Below are 19,449 nucleotides of genomic sequence, written 5' to 3'. Positions count from 1 at the left end.
AGTTTCTGTCCCAAGTGAAAAACCATAAACTAATTAATTTCTAACTCTCTGAGTCTTAGATCAGAGATACAGTAATAGACCAAGATGGACTGGAAGAATCATTAAGATTTGTTACTATGTTACCTAATTTAATGAGCTGGCAGTTCTGGATTAAAATTTTTTAACATAAATCTATTTTTTATGGAATGGGGACAAGAAACCACGTACCTAATATAGAGTCTTGAGGATGTGTAGAAAATACATACATTTATATGTATATGGAGATAGACAGACAGACAGACAGACAGATAGATAGATAGATAGATAGATAGACAGACAGACTGAGAGAGGGAGAGGGAGAGAGAGAGAGAATGAGATGGAGGGAAGGAGGGAGGGAGAGAGAGAGAGATACCTTGAGTATAGATAGTATGGAATTATTTTTGATATAACTGAGTTAACCTTGTCAATTTACTTTAGTCTCCTTGTTGTTGAATAATTAGAAGTATCCTAATAACACTAGTTTTATAATAATTTCTTTGAATATATATTGCCTTAACTTTTATGGAAATCAACATTAGTGATCAAGTTTCAGACGTTCTCTAAATCACTCAGTATTATAACATAATATTTTGTATTTTTAACATGTCTACCTCTGAAAAAAGTGTCAAATCCCTTACATGGTATAATAATGGCAGAGATGTAGGATACTCAGTCTTGGTGTGGGGTGACACTTATGAAAATTAAAATATGGGCTACCAATTTTCTGCTTACAATAGGAACAGTCTAAGCAAATTTAATTCTAGGCAGAGAAGGTTCATCTTTTACTTTTATCCACATATTACTAAATACTAGTAGAGATCTGAGCTTCTACAAAAAAAGACACTTTATCCTCATTAAATTCAGGGACATGTTCCAAGCAGATGAAACACGTAGTTTTTACTAATTATGTAAGCAAGGAAGACTTCTTAGAAATGTACTAAAGACTAGATCAGATAGAAAGCTGTGCACATTAGAATCTTAAAAACTTGAAAGGACCTTAGAGAGTATCTAGTTTTACATCTCACACAAATCAGGAATCTCTTCTTTATTGCCCAACTAAATAACCATTCCACCTCTCCTTGAAGAGTTTCAGTGAAAGAGAGCAAATTTCTCAAACATAATTCAGTCAGTTCATTCTATTGTCAGAAATCTCTGTTTCCTTTTATTGAGTTGAAGTCTGCCTTCCTATCACTTCTACTACTCTGAGGCAATTCAGAATTGAGTCACTTAGGGGGCAGCTGGGTGGCTCAGTGAATTGAGAACCAGGCCTAGAGACAGGAAGTCTCAGGTTCAAATCTGCCCTCAGACACTTCCTAGCTGTGTGATTCTGGGCAAGTCACTTAATCCCCATTCTCTAGCCCTTGCAGCTCTTATGCCTTGAAACCAACACCTCCTTGTCTTCATTATATTCCACCCCTTGAGATGTTTGAAAATAACTATAATTTCCCCATTGTCTCAAATTCTCCGACTAACACACCTGCATTAGGGCTGCTAAGTGGTAAAAAGGCTGGATAGGGTGCTGGGCCTGGAGTCATCTTCCTGAGTTCAACTCTGCCCTCAGACACTTACTGGTTGTGTGACCCTGGACAAATCGTTTAATTCTGTTTGCCTCAGTTTCCTTATCTGTTAAGTAAGCTGCTGAAGGAAATGGCAAACCACCTAGTATCTTTGTCAAGAAAATACCCAAAGGGCTTACAAAGAGTCAGACACAACTGATATGACTAAACAACAACAACAATAACATCTCCATGAATATTTCTGGTCATTGTGTGATGCCTAAACCAAATGAAATACTTCAAATGTGGTCATATAATACAGTGGGAATATTACCTCTGTTACTCTTGACACTCTACTGCTACCAATGTAACATAAGATTGAATGCCTTATTTTCAGTCATCAAGTCACATACTGGCTTCTACTGAAAATATGACTTTTTGCTAATAGCTCTGATAAAGCCAAATTTTCTACATGCTCTCTTTGTACAGATGATTTTCTTTGACTCAAATGTATGGCTTTATATTCATTCCTATTACATTTGTTGTTGGCTCCTACCCATCACTTAAAAAAATAAAATGAAACACTTAACTTTTGTCTTAGTATCAATTCTAAGAGAGAAGAGTGGCAAGAGCTAGGCAATGGGGGTTAAATGATTTGCCTAGGGTCACCCCGCTAGGAACTCTAGGAAGCCAGATTTGAACTGAGGGCCTCCCATCTCCAAGCCTAGCTCTCTGTCTCTTGAGCCACCTAGCTACCCTTGTTTCTTTCCTTCATTACAAATTGTCAGCATCTTTAAAAAATCTTGATTCAGACATCCACTATAATAGGTATCTCTTTCAACATTTTGTCAATTTGATAAACAGGTCTCTCATTTTATCTAAATTATTTAAAGTATTAATGAATTAAATTACTAATATAAAATTATTATAAAATTAAAATTATATTAAAATGTTGAATAGGACAGGACCAAGTATAAAAACTACACAATATATCCACTAGAGCTCTTCTGTAGGCCGATATCATACCTTAATCATTACTTTTTAGGTTACAGTAATTTAACCAGCCACTCATCTGCCTAATTTTCCTATCATCTGACCCACTTTTCTGTATCTTGTCTACAAGGACATTTTGACAAATTTTATTCTATGCCTTTCTGAAATACAAATACCTTATTTTTACAGAATTCCTCTGATGTATCCCAAAAAAGGAAATGAGATGAGTTTGGCAAGATTTGTTCAAAAGTAAACCCATGCTGCCTCCTGATGATTACTGCCTTATTTTCTAAATCCACACAAACTATTTAACAATCTGCTCTAAACCATGATTGGTGGGCACATACATGTAATCCCTGCCACTGAGGAGACTGAGGCTGGTGAATCACTTGAGCTCAGAAGTCATCATCCACAGAAACACTAAACAAAGTCTGGCCTCTCCATTTCACTTCTAGCCTGGGTGAGACGAGGAGACTCGATCTCAGAAAATAAAATAATGCTAACAACTACAACAACCACAATAATAATCTTTTCTAATATTTCCCTGGGTTTATTACCAAATTTACTAGTTTGCCATTTCTTTTATCCCCCATTTTTCAACTTTTGAAAGCATCCTTATGATTTCTCAAAAATTACAGACAGTTATCCCTAGCTACAATCTGCAGCAGCCCAAGATGGAATTCATATAGACCTAGAGATGAATTATTTAAAGGGACTATGTTCTCTTATTCTCTCCTTACTATTTGTGGTCTTCAATTCTAGCTTAAATAAAGTTTTTTCTACCTTTTCCTTGGTTAAGCTTGGCTTAAACAATTTTAACAGAGTTTGGAATGAAACAATTTAGTCATGGATAAAAGAAAGAAGACAAGGGAGAAAAAGTCAGAAGGGAGAACTGTTTACAGGAAGAACTATTAAAGGCAATAAACAAAAAGCAATTTTACCAGAAGAGAAGGGATCATAAAATCATGTTTTCAGATTTAGAAGGGACCCAATTCTAATCCTCTTGTTTTATAAAAAAGAAAACTGAGACTGAATATATGTATGTATATATACATGTATTTCTATGATGTGTATGTATTTCTATATGTGTATATGTATACATATATCACAATAATATATACTATATATTCCAGTTTGTACATATAGATGTGATATATGTACATCTCTATATATATACACCCATCTCTACATATAGCCAAACCATTTAAATGAATTTACCCAATATTTCTCCCAGAAGGGTTTTAAATTACACACACACACACACACACACACACACACACACACACACACACACACACAGACACACAAAGATGGCTAGTGATTTTTAAATGGATTCTGATTACTTCAGTGGAATGTTAAATATTTTCTCTTATAGTGAATTGTAGTAGGAGCCAAATGAATCACCTGTAGCTTATAGAATTTTTACACCTCTTCATATTAAACCTTATATTTATTCTCAAACTTAAGTGATAAGTGGTAAAAGCCATTGATACAATCAGGCAGTCAGTGACTTCCTTATCAAATATTTAATGCTTTCTTAATGGAAAAGTGCCATGAGCCTGGAATTAAGACCTCAGTCTTTATTCTTATAAATGGCTCCAGCATATTGACTTATTTATAGACTGATCTTCAGGCAGTACTTAGATTTCAACTAGTTGACTTGCCACTGAGTTGACTCTTTTTTTTTTTAAATCATAACAGGTGAAATAACTAGACCCATCTGTATGGTCTGGATCATCATGGATATTTGATCTGAACCCATTTTTTCTAGGTTGATTCTTCAGTGATCACCATGACAATCTCTTACAATTTAAATTGACAGTCAACGTGGTTAGTCTGCTCATGGATAGAAATGGGGTCTTTACAATAATTCAGATCAGTGGCAACTTAATGTTTCCATACCATCTTCATTAATCATCCTTCTAATACAGATCCATTTGTGATTTTGCCACATTTTGAAATGTCTATGGTGTTACATACCAAACAAATTTCATTATTTCCAAATATCTGTGATTTAATCATTACCAAAAACAAAATACCTAACAGACTGTCTTTAAGAATTTCAGTTTTCATTAGGAAAAAAAATCAACATCAGGTGGCCTTACCACTGATGCACTTCTCCAGATTAAGCTAAGTCGTTCCCATACCATAGTCGAAGCCTTTCCAGTTTGGTAGGACCTTCAGGGGCTTATATTTTACTGGTATAGGTAACAATTGGGGAGCCCACAATCACTTCCAAGCCAGGATGAGGCACTGAAGTAAGATGAAAATAGAGGATCCTGAAGAAGTGTTCAAATAATGATTGATTGTCATTCCAAACACCCAGAAGAGTAAGCCTAGTTTCAAAATAAGCCATTACTTTTGTCATAAAATGCTTATGTGATGATATGTATACCTTTAAAAGGATTACAAAGATGGGAAACAACAAGACAGGGAAAGAAAGTTTTCCTGGGGTACAGAGCAGAGGGGATAGAGCAAGAAAAAAATAAAGAAGCCAAAGGGTTTTAAAGAATTGAATGCTTAGAGGAGAAAGTTTGTATCTGAATAATATAAAACAACTAGATATAGATCATGAAAGAAAAACCAGCTTAGTTTGCTATAGTTCTTTTTTTCCTTAAACAATGAGTTAGTTACCTGATACAAGCTGAGTCTATTTATCCAGCATAAGATCAAATTATTATGGTATGTCCATTCCTAAATTTTCCTTAACACTTAAACAGAAATGAATTCTTTTACAATGTGAATTATAAAAACAATTCACTCACCAATTTGTTTTCTAAGCTTGACTATTTGCAATTTAAATTTTCTTAAAATGGGTCACATCTACATTGCAATTGTCTTATCAAGACCAAAATGTAGACTATTATCCCATATCACCTGGGAGTAGTAGGTTGAACTGCAGAAATCAAACAATATCATTACAATTAATGGCCACTGAGCAGTATTGCTATAAGAAATACAAGGAGAATCAATCTAGAAGACCTGCCTCACATAAAGAAAACACTAGGCAACAGGTTCTTGAGAAAACCAGCCCTGGCATGTGGCAAATAAGCTTCCAAATGATGTGGAATTGGTGATTTGATAATGATGCACAAGATGGTGTGCTTTTTCAGGCTCTGCATATTCCTCTGGTCACCTTTTCTTCTTCATTTCAAGATCATGTAAAATAATGCAGCATTAGCCTCCTCCCGTTCCCTACAACGCCTTCCTTGTCTAGAGTGGGCTTTCAATACATATTTGCTAACTGACATTCCATGGACTCCATCTCTGTGTTTCTCATCTCTTTTCTGTCTTCTTGCTATATGAGCATCAGTGGTATTCATTCATCCATATCACCCACTAAAAAGAGCACTGCAGCTGTGATATTAGCAGGTGACTTTTGATTCCTGGCTAAGTAAAGTAGATCCCCAAGTTCTAAATTAAATAAAGAACTTAGATGCTGGCAGGATAAAGGTTCAGATACAAACATTAGTGTGTCTGAGTTGGCATTATTAGGGATGATGGCTCATTCCAGAATAGAAACCAATGTTTCTTGCTGAAGACAGTCATGTTGTGTGTGAGCCTGCCTACCATTCATGTAACACCAAAAAAACAAAAACAAAAACAAAAAAACCTAACAGCGCCATGGTAGCATTCATTGGCGGCTGCAAAGCTTCCCGACCCACGATCTTAAGAATGACACAATTCCCATTCCCATTGCTCTTCTCTTTGGTTCTTACCTTTATTTTTTCTTTTTAATAAGATGGGATCCATTTAATTTTTTAATAAAATGCATGCAAGAAATTGACCAATGCATGAGCACAGAACACCCTTACCGTGTCTCTGTGACACCCATATAATAAAATCAAAGAGAGGAAACCTGCTCTATAAATATCTCAGGATTGTGTGCTTAGGACTCTTGGACACAGTCCAGTAGCACCCCTACGATATATTTATAGATGTTCTGAAATGTGCAGTCTAATGTGTTATGTGCCTATCCACATTCACATGTATATGTGGATATATAATTCAAAAGAACAGAGCATATCATCTTGGAATTTTTTAGCTTTCCCAAGTTTATTGAACTTAAAATTAATGAGAAAATCTTAAACAACAAAGTGGGAAGTGAACATACTCCTGGAAATGGGCCCTTGGCAAAAAAAGAGAAAAAAGTCCTAAATTGAAAGGAAGCTGCATGTGCACGGAATGCAGTGTGATGCATCTACTACCTGAAGCAACATGTTGTAAAATTTTACTGCTTTCTTGTTGTGTTTTATATCTGTTCTCTCCAGGCTTCGTGGACTCGACCAGAGAAGCAAGAGGTATAGCTTATCTGACCACTAGCCAGTTCTTAGCATTTGAAAACATTATAACTTAACCCAATATTACTACAGTAATTAGATATACTCAACTAATTAGTGATTTAGTTTGATTAAAGAACAGGTCATTAGTATAGAAGTTCCTTGGTAATAGTTGTCATTTGGAGTTGAGCAAGCAAGCTGTGTTGGGAGTGGATGGAAAAAGCTTGTTTTCCAAAGCTGACTGTGATTTTGTAACAACCATATCCCCTTGGTGTTCCAGGGAAATTATATCCTAGGAATCAAGTTTATAAAAACTAATTTCCCCAATTCGTGATCCAGGCACTTTTCAAATCACAGAATATTTTGTTTCTCACCTGGTTGGAATGGCTTTGGATCTTAAAATATGAGAGTTCAGTTACCTGACAAATTAACCGGGTCCCTTCCAGCCCAACTCATCTTGTTGCTCATATCCCTTATTACCAGAAATCTTTATTAAAATGATTGCATCACATTCCATCCCCAAAACAATGCAATGGCAACTCTTGGTAGGTGTTTGCTCATATAAGTATTTCCAAACCAATAAATTAATCTGTTATTTTTTTCAATTAAATTTACGAACCTAGGGTGATTTGGGTGCTAATGGTTTTGTATTTTTCATACAAATGTGTTGTTTTTGAAATTACTTTGATCTGATGTGCAATTCATGAAGAAGCTTCTTGCTTCAATTGGAGAGATGTGGGACATAGTCTAAAAACTACAACCAGATATCAAATATACCATTATTATTATGAATGACTTCTAGAAGTGAGTCCAAAAATTAGTTATTCTGTCCCAAGTGTTACATCTCCATGAACCTCTTTGTCAGCACATCTATTATTCTTCTCATTATCTGTTATCTTAATGCAGCGTAGGCTAAAAGTTGATTTGTTACAGAGGAAGGTCAAGGCTTCCTAACACCTACCATTTCGCCCAAGTATGACCAAAAAAAAAAAAAAGAATCCCTATATTTTTTTCAGGTTAATCTTACTATTTTAGTCCCATGAATGCAGTCTATGGAAATCCTAAATCCTGTTTTTGCTAAATTGCATGCATTCATCCTCCTAGATTTTCAGATGTATTGATAACTATGCAGACACATGACTGACCTGTTCAGATCATAGGTAAAACAAATATTTAATGCTGTTTAATATTTAGAATCTGCTGCCTTTCCCCAGGCATTAACATTCATTTCTGCACTTGTACATGCTGCCATAGTTGTATCTAATTCATTATGTCCTCTTTTTTGTATCATACCTTCTTTTCTGTCAAAAGGAGTGTGGTTAAGTGCACTTCCTCTCTAAAATGCTTCCCCTCTTTGACCACAGGAATTGCTTAGTGCTGTCATATGCAGGATGATTTATTACCTCAGCCATGAAATTATTGGGATTATGGGCAAGAAGAAAAATGAGTTGTTAGTTGTTAGCTTCTCATGGACAGCTACAAATCTCATTCTGCCTGACCCTAGACATTTTTTTCCTGAGCTTGATGGGGAAGGGAAAAAGGGAGTAGAGATGTGAGGGGAGAGGGAGGGACTAAAAGCATTATGATTTTAAATAAATGATAGTTTCTTAGCCCCAAAGAAAACAGAACCCTTGGTTTTTCAGAAGAGCCCTTAAATAGCATATTTCACTCTCCAAATTGTGTTCCAGTTGAATGGTTCCCCAGAGACCTGGGAATTGCTTCCTTCCTACCCTTCCCACCTTACTCTCCTCTCCCATCCTCCCTCTCATTTCACCCCAATTAGAGACAAAGGCTAACAAGTCTAGGTGAATGCAGAAGAAAACTGGTTTTTTATATGATGGGATCCTAGGATACTTTGTTTTTATATATTTTGTAGGTAGTGTGGCAGGAAAATGGTTTGAGTGAAGGAATGATTATAACCCTTCCTCCCATATTCTTGACCTATATCCTTCTCCCTTCATTCTGTTTGAAGATTTTTTTTTCATTCCATCTTGAACCATATAGACATAAGTTGGATAATGATATACCCCTGGCTTAATCTAGGTGCCCAAGTAAAATATTTGACCACAAAACAAGCCTAGAGGCACTGAAATCCCTTTGAGGTAGCACCTAAAGGATCAGATACAAATCCTTATGGTCATTTCTCTTTCAGATTTATGTCACCATTACCTGTTAAGAATGGCCTCAAGTGGCATACTCAAAAGATCTGTTGATAAGAAATTAAAGAAATGTTCATACAAACAAAGTTGGCTAAAGGAAAGGAGGCCGAGTAGACTTTATTTTGAGTTCCTTTTAACCTTTTTTTTTCTTTTTATGAGATAGCCTGAGATTCATCTCCTGATTTTCTTTATATTGTTTTTCCCCTGTGTTCCATTTTTCTGTGAAAGATACTTTATCTCTTTGACTGCAATATCTTTTAGAAACATTCTCTTTACATAGGGAATAAAAAACCTAAAAGCAGATCCTGCTCATGCCTCAGACTCCTATTTCAATCGCTGATTGAAAGCAGTGTGCTAGATTGAACCTTTGTGCTCAAGGGAAGAGCAGACAGACTGGGACTTTGAAATGTTGAGAGCTAGCCTTCCCCCTCCTCATTCTCAAGCAAGCTGACCAAAGGGACCCCAAAATCAAGGTGGTCTTTCATTCCCAGAAGTATGAAGCTCTAAACAAAGCATTTTAACACCTAATTGCAAAGGTATCCTAAGCTCAGGAACAGCAACCACTTCAGAACACCAATTTCTTCAAAGATGTAAGACTTGGTTGACATACCCAGAAACCAATTTGTGCCAAATAATTTCACCCTTTTAGACATTTAAGAAGAAAGGCTTCAGAACTAACCCAACATCCATTGACTAAGCATAATTCTCTTTTTCTCTTATTGGCTTGTAATTATATTTACAGAATCTTCCAAAGCAAACTGTAGCATTTAATTTCCAAAAAGAAGTACAGTGATGATTATGACTTTCAGGTCTTTGCCCAAGACTTTCTGCTCCTATGAATATTATGATGAGCCAGTTAAACTCCTGGCCCATTAGTCAGCATTTAAAGAAAATTCTAAATGAATATTTTTATGGAAAAGGAAGGGAGCACAGGAAACAGAGATAACTTGTGAAGACAGGAGTTTTCCTGGCTTGTTTTAGGTACATCATAGTTTTTTATTGAAGGATACCAGCCCCCCAAAATGATGGACAGACTATTGGAAAATCAATCCACATACATTTGTTGTCTATCACAGACTAGGCACTATGCTATATTAACTAGGATTAAAAATAAAAATAAAGCAACCCTTGCCCTCATTGAAGATACAGTCTCTCAAATGCAGGGGTTGAGGATGGAGAGATTTTTTTGATATTTGTGAATTCAATAGGAAAATCACTAACCAGAACTTTGCCTTAAGTGTTATTTACTCAAATCTACAGATTGTAGGAATTTTTTCCCCCTTTCATCCTCCTCTTCTACCACATAGTTTTAGTCTTATTGGTACTCACTCATTCTCTGTAATACCACTTTAGTACTTCGGGTGCCATCTTGAGCCTCCCATAATTGCTTCATAAGGTAGCTTAGACATATTAGGATAAAAATGGGGGGAGGGTCAGAGGGTCTAAAATTGATCAAAATAAGAAAATTCTCCACCCACATAGACAGCTCCCTCTCTCCTCCCTTCCTTCCCCCTCTCTTTCTGTCACCGTCCTTCTGCAGCTCACTTTCTGACCCTCTCTCCCTTATCCTCCCTCCAGACTCTGGACGGGCATATTGTGGTAAGCAGCCATGTTCGAGTGTCATCGCTGACACTGAAGAGCATTCAGTACACGGATGCCGGGGAATACATCTGCACAGCCAGCAACACCATTGGCCAGGATTCCCAGGCTATGTACCTCGAAGTACAATGTGAGAAACTGCTTGGGAAAGGGGCAGGAATAAAGAGAGAAGGGGCAAGTTAGTGTTGCTAGGATTTTGAAGCCATGCCCACTTTAACTTTTAATTCCTGATACCCTGGGCAGGAGACTAGATCCATTTTCCAAGCTATTGCATGAGGATTTTTGCCCTTTGCCAACCTAGACAAAAGGAACTGCTGGGTGGCTCAGTGGATAAATTGCTGGACCTAGAGTCAGGAAGACCTGAGTTCAAAGCCAGCCTCAGATAACTTATTAACTGTGTGACCCTGGGCAAGTCATTTAACCTGTTTGCCTCAGTTTCTTCATCTGTTAAATGAACTGGAGAAGGAAGTGGCAAACCATTCCTATAGCTTTGCCAAGGAAACCCCAAATGGAGTCATGAAGACTCAGACACGACTGCAGTGACTCAACAACAAAAAAGCATTAGACAAATGCCTGACCAACCCCTCTTCCCTTTGAGTCTGATAATGCTGCTTCTCCAGGCCACATAAGTAAGTCAAGCTTTCCAGATGGATAGTTCTGCCCTCTATCCCACCCTACCTTACTTAAGCCTGAGCTCTATTGTTAGGTGCTGCCAAGTTCTTTTGCCAGGTTATTGAGGTCTTCATTTGTTGCAGATGCCCCCAAGCTCCAGGGCCCTGTGGCTGTGTACACGTGGGAAGGGAACCAGGTCAACATCACCTGTGAGGTGTTTGCCTATCCCAGTGCCACCATCTCCTGGTTCCGAGATGGGCAACTGTTGCCAAGCTCCAACTACAGCAATATCAAGATATACAACAGCCCTTCTGCTAGCTACCTAGAGGTAAGGACCAGGAAAGAAGAAGACACACAGCCCAACTAAAGGCAACTTCTATTTGCAGCATCAATTCCTATTCCTGCTTATCTAGCTCAAAGTAAACTACTGTCTATAGAAAAGAGCCTGAATTTGACCCCACAGGACCCCTATCAGCCATAGGGATCCTATTTCTGGAGTTAATTCTGCCACAAATCAAGGCTGGTGCACCTGGCCCCAAGCCCTCTGGCTGTGGCATTAAGTCCTCCCTCCCCAGGCTCTTTTCTTTACCCTGCTCCAATTTTAAGAGTGGAACCAATGCATTTTGCTTTAAACAAAAACCTTACCCCATAGAAAATAAAATGACCAATTCTAAGCAATGCCTGTAGCCACTGCCATGGGACTCCGATAATCTTGATCCTTCCTTCCTCTTTCTGAAGGTCACCCCTGACTCTGAGAATGACTTTGGAAACTACAATTGCACTGCAGTGAATCGTATTGGTCAAGAGTCCTTAGAATTCATCCTTGTCCAAGCTGGTGAGTGTCACACAATCCCTCTTGTGTCTTAAAGGCATTTGGACTACTTGGATGAGTAACATAGGAAGGGAAAATAACTACAAATGGGGAGGAAGGATCTCTTTTTGCTGAGAATAGAAGGAAAACCCTGGTGTCAGAAGAGGATGGATGAAGCATTGGAACACTTGGAATAGTAGGGATAGATTATTAAAGAATTTAGAGCAGAATTTGAGAGCCACAAGGATTAATAGTTTTATAATGGGTTGGCAATTAAATCAAAGGACCATACTCTTTAAGGAAATTGGTATTATAGATTAAATAATGAGAATATTATATTGTTGTATGTCATATAAAAATATATTAGTTATACAAATATTATATAATAAATAAAACATTTTATATTATATAAATATACAAAGAGAATATTATATTATTGTATATTAAATAAAATATATTGTATTTTATAAATATACAAAGAAAATATATTATTGTATATTAGGTAAAATATATTATTGTATTATGTGAATATCATACAAAGAATAGTATGTTGTATATTAGATAAAATATATTATTGTGTTTCATAAATATTATACAAAGAAAATATTTTATTGCATATTTGATAAAATGTTTTATTGTATTATGTAACTATTATACAAAGAATATATTATTATATATTAGATAAAGACAATATTACTGTTATATGAATATTATTATTATATATTAAATAAAGAAAAAAGTTCAGATTAATAGAAGCCATGGGACAGTAATATGAAGCAGGCCGGGAATCACATTGGGATCCCCAAGTTCTCCATATCAATATCTATGCCCTCTCTACAGATACTCCATCTTCACCATCCATTGATGAAGTGGAACCATACTCCAGCACAGCACAGGTCCAGTTTGATGAGCCTGAGGCCACAGGTGGGGTGCCCATCCTCAAATACAAAGCTGAATGGAGAGCTATGGATGAGGAGATGTGGCATTTCAAGTGGTATGATGCCAAGGAAGGTAAGAAGAGAAGGTTCATTTGCTGCTTCTGGAATTTCATGCAGTATATTGCTCAAGAGTTGGGCAACTCTTTAAATCTCCATAGTCATGAGGCCCCAGCATCCTGTGCTGATGAATAGCCCCTATTGCCTCAGCCTCACAACCTAGGGGTCATCCCAGATCCCTCATCACCCCTCACTCCCAATATCCCATCTCTTGCCTATGCCTGTCAATGTCACCTTTGTACCATTGTCCCCTTCTCTCCTCTGATGCTGCCCCCACAGTAGTGCGGGTCCTCATCACCTGCCTCAGATCTCTCCCTACAATCCATCCTCCATTCAGCCACTAAAGTGATTTTCCTAAAGTGCAGGTCCATTTATGTCACTCCTTTATTCCCTATCCTGCAATGCCTCCCTCTTTACCTCCAGGAGCAAATATAAAAGGCTCCCTTTGCATTCAGAGCTCTCATAATCTAGCTCCCTCCTACTTTACATCTTTCTTCTTGACATATACTCTTCAAACATGAGACATTGGCCTCCTGGCTGTTCCACAAAGAAGAGTCTCCATCTCTTGGCTTTTAGGATTGATGCCTAGAACATGCTCCCTCCTCCCCTCTGGCTTCCTTTAAGGGTCAACTAAAATCCCATCTTCTACAGGAAGCCTTCCCTAGGCCCTCTTAATTCCCTTTGTTAATTATCTCCTATTTATCCTATTCATAGCTTGCTTCCTATATATTTGTTTGCATGTTGTTTCACCCATTAGTTTGTAAACTCCTTGGGGGCACAAATGTATGTATGTATAAAACCTCTTCCTAATTCTAACCTTCAGGTTCCATCTTAATGTTAGTAAAGTGGGTTTAGTTTCCTATGAGAACATGAAGCCCCCAGAATGGAATGAGAGTGGCTTTGAAAGAAAATGAGCTGGCGCCCTAGTTTGGAAACATTTGGTCAATATTCATAGAGACATAGAGAAATATTGAAAATTAATTCTGGGTGGGGGGACAGTGTAGCTCAGTGGATTGAAAACCAGGCCTAGAGATGGAAGGTCATAGATTCAAAACTGGCCTTAGATATTTCCTAGATGAGTGACTCTGGGCAAGTCACCTAGCCAACACTGCCTGGCCTTTACTCCTTTTCTGCCTTGAGACTAATTTATAATATTGATTCAATGATGAAAGGTAATGGTTGAGAGGGAAAAAAAAGAAAAGAAACAAAAGTTAATTTTTCCCATGATATCTTCATCTTTTTTCAGTTTATGTGAGGGAACATATACTTGGAATGACCTCAGGGCTGAAATAAAAAAGAAACCAAAATGTTAAGGTTTTCTAACTGTCTTCTGAATTATCTCCTCTATGATATTGTGACCTGTTTTTCTGAATGATGATTTGACTAAAAATCTCTTGGCTCATTTGTGATCATTTCCTCCTCCCCTTTGTTCTCTTGTGTGCTCCCAATAGCAAACGTGGAAGGTATCATCACCATCATGGGCTTGAAGCCAGAGACAACTTATGCTGTCCGACTGTCCGCCCTCAATGGAAAGGGATTGGGGGAGATCAGTGCAGTCTCCGAATTCAAAACACAGCCAGTCCGTAAGTAAAGCTAGCTCCTCTGCCTCCCTCCCCACTCTCACATTTCCTCTCCTCATGAGCACAAAGCTACCCTGACTGGCCTTGAAGACCACAGCTGTTTCTTTTTTAGATCTCCCCAGTTTCATCTCTCAGTACTCTAGCCTATGTTGATTGTGGATGTGCATCTTACTTTAATTCTTTCCCTCTCTCAAGGGAACACTGTCATATTAGCTAGTAAAGTTAGTTAGGATGGCAGAAAGGCAGAAAATCTAGCAACGTGGTAGTAAAACAAACCAAAAAAGCTAAATAGTTTGTCACACTGGGGTTTGCTAGTTGTAACTTTAACATATCACATGCACTTCAAATATCTACTAACTCGAAGAGCAAATTTAGGTACAGTTAAATTGCAGTGCTATCCAGAAATTAATTTTACTCCCTAACTCCATTAATTCTAGATTTTTTGAAACACAACATGGATATTAAATTGCCCTAAAAACAGACATCCTTGAGGCATATATGAACAAAGGCCAAAAAAAAATGTCATAAAAAGATAAGGAAGTACCACTCTTGCCCTTTGATGTCTTCCCCTCCTATCCTCAACCATGAATTTTGGAATTTAATTTCCTTCAATATTCCTTCCATCTGGCCTTGATCCAAGGCTTTTGATGGCCAATTCTTCCTGGGTCCACTCAGTGTTTCCTTTCAACATTTCCTTCTACTCACTTTCCCCAGGGAAAACAGAGAAAGAAAGAAAAAAAGTCCTGCATGCTTTTCCTTCCCTCACCACCAAATGTTTTCTCACTTTGTTATGGTAATGTCCTATTAGAGCAGCATCCTCTTCCTCACACTAAGACCCTTGTCTTAGACATCTCCCAAGCCTTGGAAATCTTCCTTGTCTATATGGCCTTTCTTGAGTGGTCTAAGAGTTCCTAGGCACACACACACCCCTCTGGCTGCTATAATTAGAGAATGCCCACTGGAATCTTTCAGGTTCTTTTTGTGAAGCCAGAAATTTTGTTGGGACTGCAGAAATAGTCAGCTCCAACTCCTGCACAATATTAGAAAGCTTGCCATATCTTCTTTCTGCAGGAATTGTACCTTTAGCTGGATTTCCACTGAACAGATATATGAGTTTGATTTCCAGCTCCATGCACTCTGCCAATTCTATTCATCTCTTTTACATCTTATATTTTTTTTTCCTTGGGTCTGTCTCTTGTCTTTTCTTTTCTTCTGTGTTCCATCCATGGGAAATTGCAGACACCCCTCCTTCACGTAAGTGCCTCTTCATACCTCTCTGCCTGTTTCCATAGAATTATGTTAACATATGTTTGTAATAGTTTTTAATTTAGCTCCAAACTTCATTTTTTGCCCTGTAGGAACTGAAGTAGATCATATTGTCCAGGTCCTAACAAAACTGACACTAGTGTAGAAATCGTGTTCTTGTTCATGTGACTGTCTTGGATATACCAGGAGGCTAACAATTCCCATTTTAGAGCATGCAATATTTTAATGTGTATTTTTTTTTTTGCTCGTTACGGTCCCTCTATGGTAAAAATCACTGTTTTTTACCTGCAGTGCATGGCAGAAAGTTGTCTCATAATATGAGGAATAACCAAATAACATGTCATCACCCTTCCTAATGTTAGCTAATTATGCAAAAGAGAGAACACTGGTTTTTCCTCTCCCTTGCCATGTCCTAATAAATTTGTCACCCAGAGTTATCCAAAGGTCATAGCCATCTGGTGAGATTTCCATGCTCATTCTTAGGAGAGAGAAATGAACTTGTTGCCACTTCATTTACTATAGACCATCTTGTGGCAGCCAGGAAGGACCAGCTCGAGGTAAAAGAAATTCATTTGGAAGAACTGGATTTGTGAATGTGTGATTGTCTACATACAGCACTGGCTTCATGGGCATGGCGTGTCACAGAATACAAGGCACTGGGGCACATTATACGATTTGCTGTTTAGGAATTTGGATTGTCAGCTCCTGATAATTGTATTCTCTGGTTTCTGATCATTCTGGGACCTTTGCTATGCAGTAAATTGTGATCAGTGATTAACAACCTAGCTAGTACTGGTCAACCAGGAATGAAAGACCAGCACTAAGATCCATGGGAAGCATTTATTAAAGCCATAAGATTTAAGTAAAGAACGCACCCCAGTGACAAGGGAAGAGAAAGACATCCTATTCTTCAAGGTGCCAGAATTGTAATATGAACTTTAAGGAGGGAAATCTGTAATGTGGAAGAACCACTATTGCTTTATAGATTGGATTTGCCCTTTCTAAGGAAGCAGAATGCCAGAGAATAGAGGAAGGAAGTTCAGTACAAAAGTAGTTTGTCAAGGGATCGTTAATCAAGAAACACTTTGATATCTTCTCTTGTTAAAGCTAGTGTTCCTAAAGATTTCAGACCCGTCTGTTTTAATTTATTCCAAAGTATTGCAGCAACAGCAAAAACTTACTAGCTCAGTATGGGTGTCCTCATATTTCTAGTAAGTGTTAAATTCATTCTTTCATGAGAGTTGGCTCCTAAGACAAAGAGATAAGAAAGAAGCCAGAGTGGAGGAAAAAGAAATGTCAAATTAGACTGACAGCTGACAGTAGTTATAAGCTGGTATTTTAGTCTATTAGTGTCTAAGAAAAGCAAAAGAGAGAGATGGGTGGAGGGAGATTGGTCAGAGTGACTTGGCTATTCCTAAAATGAAATTCCCAGGTTTCATCTCTTGACTGAATGTTAGCTCATATATGCCAAAGAAGGGGTAAGGTCTTTTTTTGAGTCACTAGCTCAGCAGTTCATAGCTCAATACCAAACCATTTACTATGTCTTTGACTTAGTCTTAAACAAAAAAAAGCAAGAAAACTTTAATTTTCTCAGAAAACTAGTCCAATCCTTGATTACATGAAACTGTTAGATACTAAACTTTAAAAGGCTGTTTAGAAAAAAGGAGAGAGCTTGATCACATGTGTTGATGGGGATATGATTGGGAATGTAGACCCTAAATGATCACTCTAGTGCAAATATCAATAATATGGAAATAGGTCTTGTTCAATGACACATGTAAAACCCAGTGGAATTGTGTGTTGGCTATGAGAGGGGAATGGAAGGAGGGGAGGGAAAGAACATGAATCATGTAACCATGGAAAAACATTCTAAATTAATTAATTAATTAAACTTTTTAAAAAAATACAAATAAAAAAGAGAGACATTTAAATTCTTGGTTTTTCTAGTGGTATGAAAATGTATCATTGATGGCACACAGATCTTCAAAAATGTGATTTAGAAAATGTTGGGGTCAGCTTTCCAGTTCATGTTGACCTTGAAATTGATGAGGCAGCCAAAATTAAATTGCTTTTAGATTCAGTATCATTATCAGAGTAATAAAAGTGGATCTCCCTCAGTCATATCTTAAAGTTATGGCTAAAGAGTTAAAAAGAAAACTGCACAAGTCAGAGTCATAGAGATAAGAGAGTGATTATTTTTTATTTCAGCAAATCAAGGTGTGGCCTGAGGAGGAGCAGATTGGAATAAAGGAGACATATTTGAGAAGCAGGACTATCATTAAAGATTGCTTTAAAGAGGTGTCTTGCCTTTCATACACAAAGCCTAATGAGATCAGTTTAGGAGAGAACTTAACCCAGGAGATATTATGCTGCCATTTATACCTGCCCTATAGAAGGATAAAGCAGAAGGATAACTCTTCCCCTAGCTGTAATGAAACCCTACCTGCTCTTTATCATAGGGAGTAATGAGGTTCAATAGGGCTGAGCCAGACTGAATTCAATTCCTTGGAAAAACAAGAAGGCTGTCTGAGCTAGTGTCACCACAATTTTGTGTGCAAGCCATCCTTAAAAGACAGTGGAGGTGCTCACAAAGAATCAAGTTCACTGATGGGTTTAATTTAGAACATTAACTCAGATCCCAGAACTGGCCTGTCTCTCCTATAAAAGATAAAGTAAAAACATATACAGATGCCTAGTTCCTTGGACTCCAAGCCACAGGATAAGGGAACTCTTTTTCTTTTAGAGAAAAAAGTCAGATCTAACATCTTGGCTAGGGTCCAATTTTCTGTCAGATTCCTCAGAATTCTGTAGGCTGGAAGATGTTCTATTATAAGCCAGTGCTGTCTGACCTTGAGTGAGTAATTAAACTGCTCTGCCCTCAGTTTCCTGATCTGTAAAATAATGAAGTTGGATTTTGTGACCTATAAGGTCCTTTCCACTTCTAAAGCTATGATCATTTTCCATTTATGTATCTTATGAGAAAAGACTGATTCAAATGTCTCTGACATTCATAAGCCAACCTGTTCACACAAATGACTTCTTGACTATGAGGAACCAGGTTTTGAATTCCAGATTTGTCATTTGTGTGACTGAGCAAATCACCTGAACTAGATGACCTTTAAAGTCTCTTCCAGCTCTAATTCTAGACTGACCTTGATAGGCTTCTCTATTATAATTTTCTGCTCCATTACCATGAAAAAGCTGTGATGGTTCTGCAGGGTATCTGTAAATCAAGCTCAGGAGGGCCACAAAATTCTGAACAAAGACCTATCCTACTCCTGAAATTGCAGCTTACTAGAAAATCTCTTATCTGTTTGGTAATTCCTTGGCTTCTCCTCATGGTGCAGGGTGGTGGTGGTTGGGGGGCGGAGGGGAGTTAATTCCAAACACTTAAATAAAGAACATTGGCTTTGGAAATGGGCTTCATTCGACCAGCAGTGTTTGTGTTTTGTGCTTAGCAAGTGTCTGTGTGCCAACAGATTCTTTCTAGATGGAAACTACATGATCCAGGCCTGATTTAGAAGGGGCTGGTTGCCTTTTGAAGATGCTAAAAGAAAACAGGACTAAAAGAGATGGTGTTAAAATTTGTCATTAGACTCTTCCCCCGTGATTGAGTCACTAACCTTTAGAATGTAATTGC

At 37.7% G+C, this 19,449-nt stretch overlaps 1 protein-coding gene across 19 annotated transcripts in view; it reads left to right on the top strand.

Annotated features, from left to right (window-relative positions):
• The window catches only part of NCAM1 (neural cell adhesion molecule 1), a 438,552-nt gene that overhangs the window by 375,075 nt on the left and 44,028 nt on the right, over nucleotides 1-19,449 (top strand). For 5 of the 19 annotated variants that reach the window (XM_056794387.1, XM_056794381.1, XM_056794386.1 and 2 more), the window contains exons 9-15: nucleotides 6,779-6,808; nucleotides 10,525-10,675; nucleotides 11,301-11,485; nucleotides 11,896-11,992; nucleotides 12,809-12,979; nucleotides 14,415-14,546; nucleotides 15,783-15,797. In XM_056794387.1, coding sequence (XP_056650365.1) covers nucleotides 6,779-6,808; nucleotides 10,525-10,675; nucleotides 11,301-11,485; nucleotides 11,896-11,992; nucleotides 12,809-12,979; nucleotides 14,415-14,546; nucleotides 15,783-15,797 — 781 coding nt within the window. The remainder of the gene's footprint in view (nucleotides 1-6,778; nucleotides 6,809-10,524; nucleotides 10,676-11,300; nucleotides 11,486-11,895; nucleotides 11,993-12,808; nucleotides 12,980-14,414; nucleotides 14,547-15,782; nucleotides 15,798-19,449) is intronic. The other 14 variants (XM_007494803.3, XM_056794388.1, XM_007494810.3 and 11 more) reach the window with 3 other exon arrangements.

This window comes from Monodelphis domestica, chromosome 4 (genome assembly GCF_027887165.1).
Source record: "Monodelphis domestica isolate mMonDom1 chromosome 4, mMonDom1.pri, whole genome shotgun sequence".
Lineage (NCBI taxonomy): Eukaryota > Metazoa > Chordata > Mammalia > Didelphimorphia > Didelphidae > Monodelphis > Monodelphis domestica.
This window is presented reverse-complemented; position numbering and strand designations above follow the sequence as displayed.